This window comes from Blennius ocellaris (genome assembly GCF_963422515.1).
Source record: "Blennius ocellaris genome assembly, chromosome: 21".
NCBI classification, from domain to species: Eukaryota; Metazoa; Chordata; class Actinopteri; order Blenniiformes; family Blenniidae; genus Blennius; species Blennius ocellaris.
The window spans coordinates 7,955,066-7,969,042 of NC_137670.1; the positions used below are offsets into that span (position 1 = coordinate 7,955,066).

The window sequence follows — 13,977 nt, forward strand, 5'->3', positions numbered from 1 at the left end:
TCTTGTGCTTCTAAAAATATGCAACTGCACATGGGTCCGTGACGTCACAACAAACTGACTTTTCTTTTCAGGCGTCGGAAATTCCTTCGCCGGCGTTATCCGACTTCCAGCTGGGGCTGGTCTGTGACTTCGTCCTTCCACTGTCACGTCTGGTAATGAATGGGGTTTTCATTTCCAAGTGAAAACAGCACATCGCCCCTGAGTCATAACCCTTTATCCTCTCCTGACTGGAACGCCAGTCCCTTAATCCGCATCAAAGGAATCGCACATTCACGAATCGCGCCGCTGAGGTTTCCCATGGTATGTGAGCGTTGGCGAACGCAGCCGGCGGCAATTCCTGTCTCCCTGCAGTCTTTTTTTTTACGGCCGTCGGCCTCCCATTCATACCAGCGCGCAGCTTTTGCGCTGTAACAGGGAACAGATGGGAGGGCCTGCTGGAATGTCTTCCCTCGAACTTTTAAATACGTTAAAGAGTGTGCGGCTGTCGGCCCCCGCACCACCTGCGCCGCTCCCCCAGTCGGAACTGCTTCATTAGCGTGTTCAGCATTTTACATTTTCCCACATGGACTGGGAGGAAAGATCCAATGCAAACTCTGAGGCGGTAATTGTCCTTGATGGTCCATTGTGTGGCGTTCGGGGCTGTAATCTGTAGGAAGAAATCACCTTAAGGTGTTAAACTAGACCCACAAAAAGTATATTCACAGTAATTCACTGCTCAATGAGACCGTGGCAAAACAGATTACATGCTTACACTAAAGGCTGTGTTCAATATTTTGTTATTTACCACATTTTCTGAACAATGCAATTGAAAGCGGAAGGCCAATCTTCTCATTTTGACAGATTAGATCACTGAGGGTGTTTCACTTTCCGTTTAAATAAATGACAGTGATCACCAACAACATTTAAGCCTGTACTTCTGAAGGTATCCTAAGATGAGACATTTGGTGGATTTAGGTATCAGACATGTCTAGCAGATGCCTGATGTGATAGAGGTTTTTGGGGTTTTGAGTTAAGTCCCAAAACTTTAAATTTCACATAATGTTTTCAGCAAACATTCCTCAGTCTAAGGCCTTTTTTTTTTTATATTGATATTTGTCATAGCAGATTTGCAGGATGTTTCCCCTTTGAGGTTAATTCAATCAAATTAAACCAAGATTTTTACCTGACGCCAGCAGATGGTGAATGCACTTAAAAATATCTATTCAGTCTTCAAACTCTTTGTGCTGGGTGACTGAACGGGCGTGGATTTTGGCGGTGTTAATACCACCTTCCAGTCAGTCCCTTTTTATTTTACTTGGATGCATCAGGAAAGACATCCTGTCGTAAATGTGTCACTTGCCAAGTCATTTATTGATGTCAAAGGGTCAGAGTCATCCTGAAAAGCTCTGATCACAGAAGCACATGTTATTGCTTGTGTTGTATCTACAAACGGTGCTGCAATCTCGCTGAGACAAGGCTTTTTGATTTGGTCACACTGCGATTTGATGGACGATTACAGGAAAGCTGGGGCCTATTGTCTGACGGCCGTTTACTGTGAAGCGTGGCGACGGCACACAGATTCAACAATTTACTTTTCCAGTAATCAGACGGCTGCTTCACAGTCTGAGCTGTTGTACCAACGACCAAGTAAAAATGAGCTTATAAAGTGAAGTATGTTTTCCATTGAGGCCGTCAATATTGTCAAGAACAAAGAACGTCAGACGTTGTTTGGGCTGACGTAAACGCTCTTGTGACATACTAATGACACACTGGTGTGTATTTGTCAGTTTTTTTGGGTTGTTTGACTTTTTGTGAAACAAACAAGCTCTCCCCCCCCCCGTGCGTTTGCATTTTGACTCGAGGCATGCCGAACAGACTTCTTTGCTTGCATTGAGTCATAATATTGGGAGCAATATGGCAGTGTCGTTGGGAGACGCAAACAACTCAGGGGTGATTATTGTTGGAATATTTCTGGATTATCGTAGCACAGGTTTCCTGACCCTTGGGCTTATGGAGCCTGCTTCTCTGTTCCAACACTCGTGAATCTAGATTCTGTTAGGCTTTAAGGGTTTCTATGCTCACAAACAGACCTGGTTGTTTAACTTACAGTATGTTTTCTTGGGTACATCTTGGGGAAAAGTCATTGGATCCATCCACACACTGCGTGTATTGTTTTGTTTATTACGGTAGGATTTTACGAGATCGTCCATGGCTTTGAAGATATCCCATGATAATAAAGAGCTGCCGCTCAACAATCCCATCAAGTGTGGAAAAAAGCTTTAAGTTATATATTTTTCAGTGGTGTTTGCTCACCTCAGACTGTCCATGCTTTCACTTGGCTAAGTGAAGTAATCTTGCAGCTCTACTGTTGGCTGGCTGTTATCGTGGAGTGCCGCGCCTGATTCATCCCCGCTTTTGTCCGAGTTTCGGGTTTCAGGCCACTAAGTGTGCGGATAACTCCACTGAAAGCGGGTGAAACAGATGAAAAGCCAAAACTGGTCTCACCGTGAAATGATATTAGTTGAGCTATAGCTATAGTTAACTTTAACTTTGTTGTAACTTCTGCGGGGTTGGTTCTTCGCGATTAAATGTTGGTTTAATTGATTTATTGGCTTTAATATGCAATAAACTCCAACAACTGTAATGTTTCTTAGATTTTTAAAGTTACTGCAGAGTATTGTAAAGGCTGGCAGCAGACCCTCACGTGCAGGCATGAACGACAATTTTTCGTCACACTGACCAGAGCAGTCTCTGGGCACATGCGGATGAGGAAAGTATGGATTGGTAGTACACAGAGTGACTCACACATTCCAGTGGGGTGCAGGAGAGGCACAGTGGCGGGAAGTCTTGATTCGGACAAGGTTATTTCCTGGCAAGGAAGATGTTGCCCTTAATTTGCTGAATCCTGATGTTGAAGGACCCAGACCTGAAGGTATCATATCGATTGTACTGGAGAAAATCTCCAACTGTATCGTGAATGTTTATTCAACAACTTCCCACTTCCTTTCCCTTGTTTTTATTAACTGAAGAGTGTTTTCAAGAGAAACATGGGAGACTATCTTCCTCGCAAGGCCCAAAGAAATGAAGTGACTTCATTGTTTATCTGCCCGGTTTTGGTCGTGGTGCAACATTCACTTCTTCACGTTGATCTGGCGTACGGCTACAAACAAGGACATTGTTTACATCCTGTAACAACAAACCAGGTCCAGATTTGACTTCTCTTTAAACGCTGATTAAAAATACTTGTGACATAATGGTAGATAGATTCAGTGCACGGTTGTAGGTTCTTTCATGCTTACAGTAACTCGAGGACAGGTTAAAAAAAAATGCCCATGGCCTTCCTGCGTAAACCTTCATCAATCTTCCAACGAACCACAAATTCCCAAAGAGAAATATCAAGGTTGATCCTTTGAGAAACACTCGTAAATAACATTTCAGAAAGGGAGTGTGTTTATTCAAGTGCATTCTTTCATGGCAGCTGGAGCTTCAAGCTTTGAAATGATATTTTACTACATGGAAACCATTTCCATTTCGTACATTTCAGCCACTTCTGACTCACAGTTCACAAGCCTTGGTCATGTGTTCCTTTAACCTCCCTTTTGGGAAGGTTTGATGTTTTGGGAAATGCCATCATGAATACTATGATTGGCATGTTAGAATTTTCATTGTTTGCACCTGACTGATAAAACAATGATTTTATTGATTTGTCGGCCTAAAGTATTGTGAAGTATTTTAAGTGTTCGTGAGTACAAATAAGGACTGGGTTCATGATATGGCCACTATTGACTGTGTAGCTAAAGGAGTATAGAGAGCTTCCAGGTGTGAGCACAGACTAAAGTGGACTGAAAGACATGTAAAGCCGCGGTAAATGTTCAAGTTTAGTTGTTGGTTTTGACAAACAGAAGCAGCAGCACTTCAATTCAAAAGCTCTGTGTTTTACTTTTTGAATGCAGTGTCATAAAGCTATACAACAAATGCTTTCATGTCAAACAACTATTTTTGGAACTAATGTCGGTGAGCTGTTGCGTCAAGACTTGGATCATCCGTATGTTTATCTGGCCTGTGCCGAGTCATTCTTCGAGGTCGAGAGAGAGTTTGGACTCGAGAGGAACAAACAAATGTCAGACAAGCCCTGGTACATTGTTACTGTCAAGAGAAGCAACGGAGGCCTGAGTCAGAAACTTCAAGCATTTTCCAGCTGACTCTCTCACACAGAGAATAACTGGCTACCCCATCAGCTCCTGCAGCTCTTCCACTCTCACGTTCTCCGGCTGGCAGCTGTGTTTATCTTAGTTTGTGTTGGTGGGCGGGCCCTCGGCCCCTGTTTGTCCAGGGTAGTCTGATAACCGCAGCAGTGCGACTCTCTATGATTCATGTTTATTCTGCCGCTGTCCTCCGGATATCCTTTAGATGGGTTAGCCATTGTTTTTTGGAAGCAAAAAAAAAATGTATATAATCCCAATTTAGAGACAAAGATGGTTTTTATGCCAGCACCTCAGGTACATGTTATACAAGGTCACGGTATTTTCTAGCGGATTCATCAGAGGGAGGTGGTTGGAGTCGAGTCTAAACCTGTGGTCGTAAACATCTTCAAAGAATGAGGATCATGATCATATTTAATCAAGGAAGAAAAAGAGAGAGGATCTGCAGACTTGTTTGAAAGTGAACTCGATAGGATCTTTTGTTCCCCTGAATCATTACAGTGATGGAGGGAAAATGCAACTTCTCTGAAACGCACCATGGTCTTAGTAAGTAGTTCTCTTTGCACATACGTGAGTAGCTGGACAATAACAACAGCGGTGGCCTCCAGGGTGTCATAACTCCCCTTCTATATTCTCTGGGGACGTTTTATAGTTGAGAGTCAAACGTAACAGCAATCCCAACTTTGACAAATCCAATTTCACCACCCCAGAGTGGACAAAAGCCCTGCATGATCTCTGGTTCTCTGCTGAAGGACCCTCTGTGGGGAACCACTGATCTAGAGGGGAGAATCCAATTCAGAAATGTCATTCTCAGATTCTATCATCCAAGTACAAACATTGCAGTTTTTCCCATTTAAGCTCCAGATTGTGAGGTTAAAGCAACGTCTCATTTGTCCCACTGATGATGTAAAATATACAGTATGAGAAGCAAATCTGTTGATGTATACTCATATTTTTACATAAGCATCATCATTTGGCCACTATGGTGAGTCCAATACTTAGGCCACTGTAACTTCCCTCTTTGCTTGTGAGGCCAGTCATCTTTTGACTGTGTTGGTGTTATTTTTTGTGTCCTTTCATCTCAGAGGCTGGCAGACATCTCAGACCAAATTATGTTTAGACGACATTTCAGGAGGAGTCCACATCAGAGTAATTTGGAATTGCTGAGAGACTGAGAGTCCCGCTCTCTGTTTTCCTGTGCTTTTCCCTGCAGGTAGCCAACGAGACGCTCCACTCCGATCAGCCCGACCTCCCACTGTGTTTCCAGCTGACCGTCCTGTCATGCCTGCCGTGCATCTACCTGTGGGCGGTCAGCCCCGTTTACATCTTCTGTCTCAAGAGGAACAACAAAGGCTACATCATGATGTCCAACATGAACAGGTTCAAAACGGTAATGCATCTCCTCCTCTGTGCTCATGAGAGAGTTGGGCTCCCCAGAGGTGGTTCGGGGCGACGCAGAGCCTTTGTGGATTGAGTATAAATTAGGCTTTCCCCCTCCTCCTGGTCCCATCCTCAATAAACACCCAGCAAAGACAGCGGCGTGTTGTCACATCAGTTTACGGCTGTGTTTTCAGGCCAAAAGTGGTGCATATCATTAAACAAGCACCTTCTGTTAGGTTTATGATGCAGCGTCTGGGTTCAAGGACAACTTCCCAGCCAATCTGTGCACATGGCTTCATTATCAGTAGCTGATATTAAAGACCTAAACTTTTGTGAAATGCCGGGTCCTGCACAAAAAAAAAAGGCCAAACTAAAGTACATCCCATGAACCTGTTCACCCACATCCAACTCCCCAAGGATATTACCCTCACACAAGAAGCTGCTTGAAAAGACAAGGTTAGTGTTACACTAAGATCATTCATGGGGCATTCATTGGAATTCTTGTAAATTGAGCGTTTGTTTTTTTTTTTTACCCTTGGGTGCTGTTAAATACTATTTGATGTCCTAATTTATTTTGGTTTTCTGTAACAGTATGAATAAACACCAATACATGCCATTTATAGTCAGCTTCTAACTGACTTAATATTTCACAATATATATCATACATATATTAAAAACCTCTAAATGGGTTAAAATCGGTCATTGAAGGTCCTTTCGAAAGCTTTTAGGTTTCATCCTGTTGGCTGCATCCTGCCATCTGCTGCAATTTTAATGTCATTGAATTGTGAAAATCCCCATGTATCCCCACCCCACTCATCTATAACCCCACTCATCTATATGTGTAGAATTTAAGGAGTTCGCGCTGTGTGTTGCTAATGCTGAAGGATCTGCAGCGTCACATACTGGTGAACAGGAAATTCAGTTCATTGCTCAGCTTATATTAATAGCCAGCCTTGGTAGCTGAAGAGAGTCAGCGTTTGGCTGGAGGCAGGTGGAAAGTATAAATATTTCAAATCATATAGCTTTGTTTCCCTAAAAACGTCTTGAGTTCCTTTAAATAGTCTTGACCAAGAATAGTTCAGGCCAGATCTGTGGGAAAGTCCCGCATTTGAAAAAAAAAACTCGATTGGTTGGTTGATCTCTCTGTTTTTGCCTCGCCTCCTCAGGCGTTCGGCCTTCTCCTGTGGATCGTCTGCTGGTCCGACCTCTTCTACACGTTCCACGAGCTGCGGCACGGCCACACCCAGCCGCCCATCTTCTTCATCACACCGCTAGTGCTCGGAATGACCATGGTGAGAGAACTGTGGTGATGGAGTAACTCGTCTTTTTCCTCCTCTTCTTCCTCCACTTCTTCCTCTGATCCAAAGCATCTATTATGCAAATGCGCTTGTGTTTACACGTGTAAATCCGGGCTAATGTTATCTGTGAGTGCATGTGAAACGTGACTGCCACCGAGGCTTGGTCCACAAAACAAAGCGTTCAACTGAGCACAGAAAACTTTCTTTTCAGAGGCTCTTCGCTTTGACATAATTACATGTCGGGACTCTACAAACCATCACTTATCAACTACTGTATTAACTCATCAGATTCTTACGACACGGCATCTGGAAGTACGTGTTCTGTCGGCCCTGTTTATACTGGACAATGCCATTGTTACAACTGGCGACGTTTTTAGAAAATGATGTCGTTTGCATGTCAGGCCACTAGTTGGTGCTGTGTTTTTGTCATAGAACCTCACATACAAGCAGGATGGAAACGTTCAAACTCTTTTAAGCTCTTTCTTTATGATCCATGTCCGCTCAGTGTCATCATGTAAGAAATCACAGTGTACGCTGATGATAGTGTAGTAAACGTTAGTGAATTGATGTCCTCTTTCAATGTTATCGGACATTTCCTCACACAAAGTTGCATCTTGCCTGTCAAAACTGAATGAAACTTTACTGTGTCCACCCAAAAATTTGTCACATCTACCTGGTTGGTCCGGTGCTCTGGGGCTCCAGGACTCCATTCCATTGGCCAAACATGTTGACATGTCTTGTATGACGCACAGTCATGTTACACAGTGCTTTGAAACACGATTCATCGCGGGTCAGCCAGTCTTTTTTTTTGGCAATATGTACATTTCACCTATTGATATGAATCTTCATAGTACCCAAAAGTAATTATACTGAGCGGTATCACTGTGTCTAAAACATTCTTGGTTTTTAGAAAGTTTTATATCAAGCACAGCTGGTTTATTCAACAGCAAGCCAAGTTGTAAGTATTCGTGGCTCTGTTTGACTAACAAATGTGTTCCTGAGGTCGATTCTGTGAGGAAAACCTCAGACTGTGTAAATACAGATACCAGCAGGAAAGCAGTATTTGTGCACTCCTTCCACAGCAATGAGATGCTTCATGGCTTCTTGTTATTATTGGCTGCGATCACTGTGTGGAGAAAGGGCTTTTTTAATTTTATTTACACCAGTCAGTGGAGATTAAATCCAGAAAGAGCTTGGACACGCTGGTTCGGTTTGCACGTTCTTTGAACTTTACTTCCTCTCAAAGTGGAAGCATTGCAGACTTCATTAGAGGCTTTTTTTTTTTCTTTTTTAATAAAGAAAGAGGGAATGGATCATGCCTCACCACCACCTCAGTCTAAATAGAGCTGCAGACTGGAAACAGCAGTGGAGTCAAATTGATTGGAAACATTTTAAAGATGGAGCTTAATAACTGAGAGGCTTTTTGAAATGCGATTTTTTTGAAGTCTGATCACGCCCAAAACTCCAAAATATACAGATATATCCAGTGAGCGTCAGATACTGATGCAGATTTAGTTTGAGCCGAAACCAAAGTTCTCTGCTTGAGACATTGGAGACGCACATGTGATAAAAAAGAAAAAAAGAAGAATAACAGGCCTTTGTGACTGCAAGAGAGAGAAGATGTTTATCTGGAAGAGGAGCTCTCAACAGAAACATCATTATCGCAATATTTAACATCGTTGCTTGTTCCCTTGATATTGTTCATGTAAGAAAGCTGACTACAACAAACCGTGACAACCGAGAGGCTAAATATAAATAATCACAATGATATAATCACCACCAACTACAACTTCCTTAATACTAGACAGTATTTTTTTCCCCATCATGTATACTCTAAATTGAATGGTTATTATGACATAATTTCACTGGTCCAGCCCCCTTCAAGAGGAAACTGTGCTGTTGGTCACCCCTTGAATTACTTCTGGTTTCACACCCCTGCGGCAATAAAGCCTTGTATAAACATGTCATGTCATGATATTGGCGAGCCTCCAGGTGTCCGCTCTCAGGTTTGTAGGGCAGTAAAAAATAAATCCAGAGAAATCCTCGCTGCCGTGCGTCTCACTGGGGATTTGAGGGAGGAAAGAGTCGACACAGTGGCTTGATCCAGTCGGGTTACCTGACATGACCTCGGTTCATTCCACTCTGGTTAATCTAACTCAGTCTCTCCTCTGTAATAACTCCCCTCCACCCCCACCCCCACCCCGCTCAGCTGCTGGCCACGTTTCTGATCCAGTTCGAGAGGTTACGCGGGGTGCAGTCCTCAGGGGTCCTCTTCATCTTCTGGTTCCTGTCTGTGCTGTGTGCCATCGTGCCTTTCCGCTCCAAGATCCTGCAGGCCTCCAGCCAGGTGAGATTGTGCCGCTCGCCTCCGTTCACCTCCCTTCAGTCATCTCTCTTTCCACCACTCCCACTTTTCTGGTTTTTTTCTTTATTTATATGCATGTACAGACACCCGATTAGCGAGCTCGGCCGACGCCCCCCCCCCCCCCCCCCCCCCCCCTCCCCCCCCATCCCGCCTTGTCTTGATGTTTCAGGAGCTCAGAGTGAGTGGATGCCTCGGAGGGGTCAGATCAGGACACGGCTAAGCAGGGAACAGAGAGGCAATAGTTGCACTGTTGTTCCTGTTTGCTTATCTCAACAAGCCCCGCAGCCCCGCAGGCAGGGAGAAAATCACACCCTGGCATGGGGCAAAATGAAACGTACGCTCCCTCAACGCCGTGCGCAGTTATCGGTAAACACCGCTGACCCCGGGGGATGCTTACGCATGTGAAGAATTCAGGCTGTAATCTGTGGGAATTACCCTCAAATAAGTCCTGCTTTCTTTCTGGGGCAGAGATTAGTGACCTATTAAACCCCTTTCTACTACAAAGGCTGAGAAATGTTTTGAAATACAAAAGAGTTACCGAACGCAGACTTACTCCACATTGATCATCGCAAACGTAAGGATGGAAACGCTGACGTATGAAGGATTTCACACAGAATTTGCGGATGATATTAATATTTACTACAGTACACGTAGAGCAGAGCGTAGCGTGTACCTTCGTACTGCTCCGTCGGCTGAGCTCGCCGTGTGTCAATACTGGTATCGGTATTTTCTACACCCCTTGTCAAAATGCTATGCTAGCCTGGCTTCATCAGCTTCAAGAAGATTTGCTTGTAGCTTTGGTACAAACCTAGTGAATGCACATGCATTGGGCGGAGAACAATTTGAGATGGCCCAACCTGCAGGTGTGTCAAGAGTGTACAGGGCTCGAGGGCGTGTTCGACTTTTCTTCTACATTTCTGGCTTTTGTGTCGTTTCGTCACCGTGAGACTTGATTGACGGACCTGTGCTTTATTTTCCCCCTTTTGTTCTCGACTCACCTACTTGGTGCTGGAAGCCATTAAAGTGAATGGCAACAAGAAATCTGAGGAATCTGAATAGAGTATCTGCTGCCCGGGTCGTCGTCACCACTCCCCGTCCCACACAGACACAATAAAAAAAAAAAACTGTTTACACTGTTAGAAGTGACTCACGTCTGCTTTGATCCTCACCTGATGACAGGAAATAAAGAGGAGCCATTCCTCTGCGTGTGGGCGGCTGGAGCTCGCATATAAATGAATGAATGAATGAAAGTTGACGGTGAGCAGATGGAAACACAGCATTAAAAGTATTCTGGGTAATCTGATAATCGAGGCGTTTCATTACCAAGGAAACTGCAAAAACACCAACAATACTTCTCGGGATGATCTATAATTTTTCACTTCTAATCCAATCTCGATAACTGAATTGGGATATCCGCCGATACAGATACTATTCTGATACCAGAGCTCTGTTTGCTTTATTATTATTATCATTATAGTTGATTTCATATGAGGCTGTGATAAACCTTTCTCCACAGCCAAGTGTGAAATGTAGGAATGTATGCATGTCCTCTCTCAAAATGCAACGTGAGGTTAGTATAAGGTCAGGAGAAAAAAAAAATCCATTCCACATTATGCAGCCAGCGAGCAGAACAGCCGGCAGGGAAACACTTGTGGAACAAAGTTTTATGAAAAAAAATAAAATACAGTCTTATGTGTTTACAACAGTGCATTTTTAGGAGTACTGGTTGCTTCCGGAATGTTGGAAGACGTTGACGAAGTCGATACGGTAAAGATTGTTTTGGGGTGTTGTTTGACTCGAGCTTTATAGGAGCTTTCGTTTCTGAACCACCAATGTTGAGTAAATCTCCCAAGAATCAAAGTGAATTACATTTTCAGAGGCGATTAAGGTAATTAGCCCGCTAATGTATTGAAAGCTCATAGTGGAATCCTCGACTGGATGGATCAAGCCGATCGACCGGGGAATGAGTCTCAAGGACTTTTTATGGGCGCTTCAAACATTGTTTTGCTTTCTCTCTGAGGGGCGGCTGTGGCTCAGTAGGTTATCTCTCAATCGGGACGCTGGAGTTCCATGTTAAAGTGTTCTTGAGCGAGACACTGGACTGGAAACTGCGACCAATGGATGGACTTACCTTGCATGGCAGTGGTGACTCTTCCAAGCCTTGTGAAGTGCTTTGGGTACAAAAAAATTAGCAAAAAGCAAGAGTAATTTAAGAGTTATAATTAGGACAGACATATATATTTATAATGAACATATACTGTACATAAATGACCAGTTTCAAAAAATCATCAGCCTATATTTATCTGCTTGTGTGTCTGTTAGCAAGTTTATGTTGACGCTACTGCACAGATCTTGGCAAAGTTTTCACAACAGTTAAATATGAGGCCATGGAAGATTCCGTAGCGTTTTGGAGGTGATCTGGATCCGGATTTCATTTCACAGACTTTTATGGATTACGTCAAAACTAGGCGAGCCTCCAGCAGACGTCAGAAATCTGTGATTGCTCTCGTTTTTGTTGTCGCCTTTTGTTTTTAATCTGGTCACATCTGAACTATACTTCTCAACACTGCTCCCCCCCAAAGGCCACCAGTGGTATTACTCTTGTTAGCTACCGTAATCACCCGGAAACCAAATGACACAGTAATGGAGGCTCCGTCGTCCGTTTTTCTTTTTCAGAACGAAGTCACCGACAAGCTGCGGTTGACCACCTTCTACTTGTACTTCGCCCTGGCGGTCTGCGAGCTGATCCTGTGCTGCTTCAATGAGAAGCCGCCACTCTTCTCCAGCGTGGTCACCGACCCGGTGAGTCCCTCCCCTCCTCACCTCACATCCACTCGCCGTGTTCCAGCTCCTCTGAGCTGCCGTCGCTCTCGGTGCGGCTTCCCACTTGTGAAACCAGGTCACACACACACACACACACACACACTTCTTCACACACACTGGATTGCTTTGTCGGCAGTTCCTCTCAGGAGTTCGTCCTCCGTGTCCTCGTTTAACCTTCCCTGACTCGTTTGGCCTGCACGGTTTTTCTTCGCAGAATCCCTGCCCCGAGGGAACGGCGGGTTTTCTCTCCACTATGACGTTCTGGTGGTTCACCAGGTACGTTCACTCTCCTCCGCCTCTCCATTAGCGATTGTCAATTACAAACTAAAACAGTTTATTGGCGCTGCTGATACACATCACATAATACCGATTTCAATGTAACTATTGTGTCTGCAACTGAGCCAGATAGTGTTTGAGTCCATGTTTTCTTGGTTTTTCCACTTGCAATAAAGGCTTTCAAAACAAAAAAGCAAGGCGTTTAGGACCCTGCCTGTGGCAAAATGGTGATTAAATATTGATCCGTCCAAAATCTATTTCATGCTGTTGGATTAAGACATATCAGGGAATGTAAGGCACGACAACGTTTAAAGTGGAAACACTTCGATTTTGAATTTTCATTTCAGAAAAGTTTCATGGCGACAGCAGAAAGGCTGAAAACAATGTAGCATTAATGCAAAGCCACTATATTTTTACATGTGGGTTCATGTTCGCATGCTCTTAGTAGCAAAAAACCCAAAAAGACACCTAAGTCCGGGGAAGAACGGAATGGATAAGATTCAGATGACTTTTTTTTGTCATTCTGGCAAATGACATCAGAGATGCGCCGCAGAAGAACAGAGCAGACTCCTCGTCCCCGGTGGAAGACAAGTGAGCCTTTCTGAGCAGACTCAGTCCAAACATTAAAAAAAAAAAAAAAAAAAAGCTCTGGCGTAACGGTGCGTGTTTTATCTTGTTGAGCTCGATGATATTGAAAGAGAATCCAGGGCAGCGCCTTTGTGTGCGTCTCAGTAATTACTTACAGCGGGTGAAACTGTGTTGAAGGTGAATGACAGTTTTCTTATGATCTCATTTGATTTTTTTTCAGCCCTACAACACAGGAAATTGATTTTTTTTTTTTTTTTTGGTCTTGATAATAGCACTGCATCTATTTGTGCCAGCAAAACAGATTTAAACAGATATGATGCTGATGATGATGAGTGAATCCAGGAAACTCAATTAGCTGTTTTTGTGGAGCACAAATCCAACTGGGACGACTCCGACTGAAAGGGTTCTGAGTCGTATAATCGCATTTTGTTTGTGTGGAGCCGTTGCAATTGCTGGGGTTGGATTTCCTCAATCCGGCGGATGGATTTAAAGTCGTCTTCCTTTCCGGTTCTCTCAGGATGGCCATTAAAGGCTACAAACATCCCCTGGAGGCCAAAGACCTGTGGTCGCTGAACCAGCGCGACAGCTCCAAGGTGATGGTGCCCAAACTGCTGAGGGAGTGGGAGAAGGAGCAGGCCAAAGCCAAGGCCAAGAGGTAGGTTTGTTCATGTGTTGGAAGATGAAGTGCCGCCCCCCCCGGTGAAGGGGGCGCATGAAATCGAGACGTGTTTACATACCGAGGGCAGAAATCAGGCGAAAGCTGGAAACTGGAGAACTGAAGTCATTAATCACTTCTATTTCTGAAGCCACGTGTTTAAAAACCCCGACGAAACCAAGGTCAGTTATAAAAACGTACACTTACCAAAAGGTAAAGGAGGGATGTCACTACCATGCCTGCAGAGCTACGACAAAGCAGCACTACTTCAGTACGTCGTCGAAATATTTCTCTTTCTGGACCCGCTTCTATTCAGTATGTTTCCGAGACAAAGAAGTCTTGAGCAATTTTTCCTTGTTTCACAGCATTTAGATATGTTAATGTTACCACACGTGTGTATATTCCAATATA

General features: G+C 43.9%; 1 protein-coding gene across 2 annotated transcripts in view; it reads left to right on the forward strand.

Annotated features, from left to right (window-relative positions):
• Positions 1 to 13,977, forward strand: part of abcc3 (ATP-binding cassette, sub-family C (CFTR/MRP), member 3) — a 39,021-nt gene that overhangs the window by 6,569 nt on the left and 18,475 nt on the right. For both annotated transcript variants that reach the window (XM_080517177.1, XM_080517176.1), the window contains exons 2-7: positions 5,395 to 5,571; positions 6,728 to 6,853; positions 9,069 to 9,206; positions 11,901 to 12,026; positions 12,262 to 12,323; positions 13,429 to 13,566. In XM_080517177.1, coding sequence (XP_080373303.1) covers positions 5,395 to 5,571; positions 6,728 to 6,853; positions 9,069 to 9,206; positions 11,901 to 12,026; positions 12,262 to 12,323; positions 13,429 to 13,566 — 767 coding nt within the window. The remainder of the gene's footprint in view (positions 1 to 5,394; positions 5,572 to 6,727; positions 6,854 to 9,068; positions 9,207 to 11,900; positions 12,027 to 12,261; positions 12,324 to 13,428; positions 13,567 to 13,977) is intronic.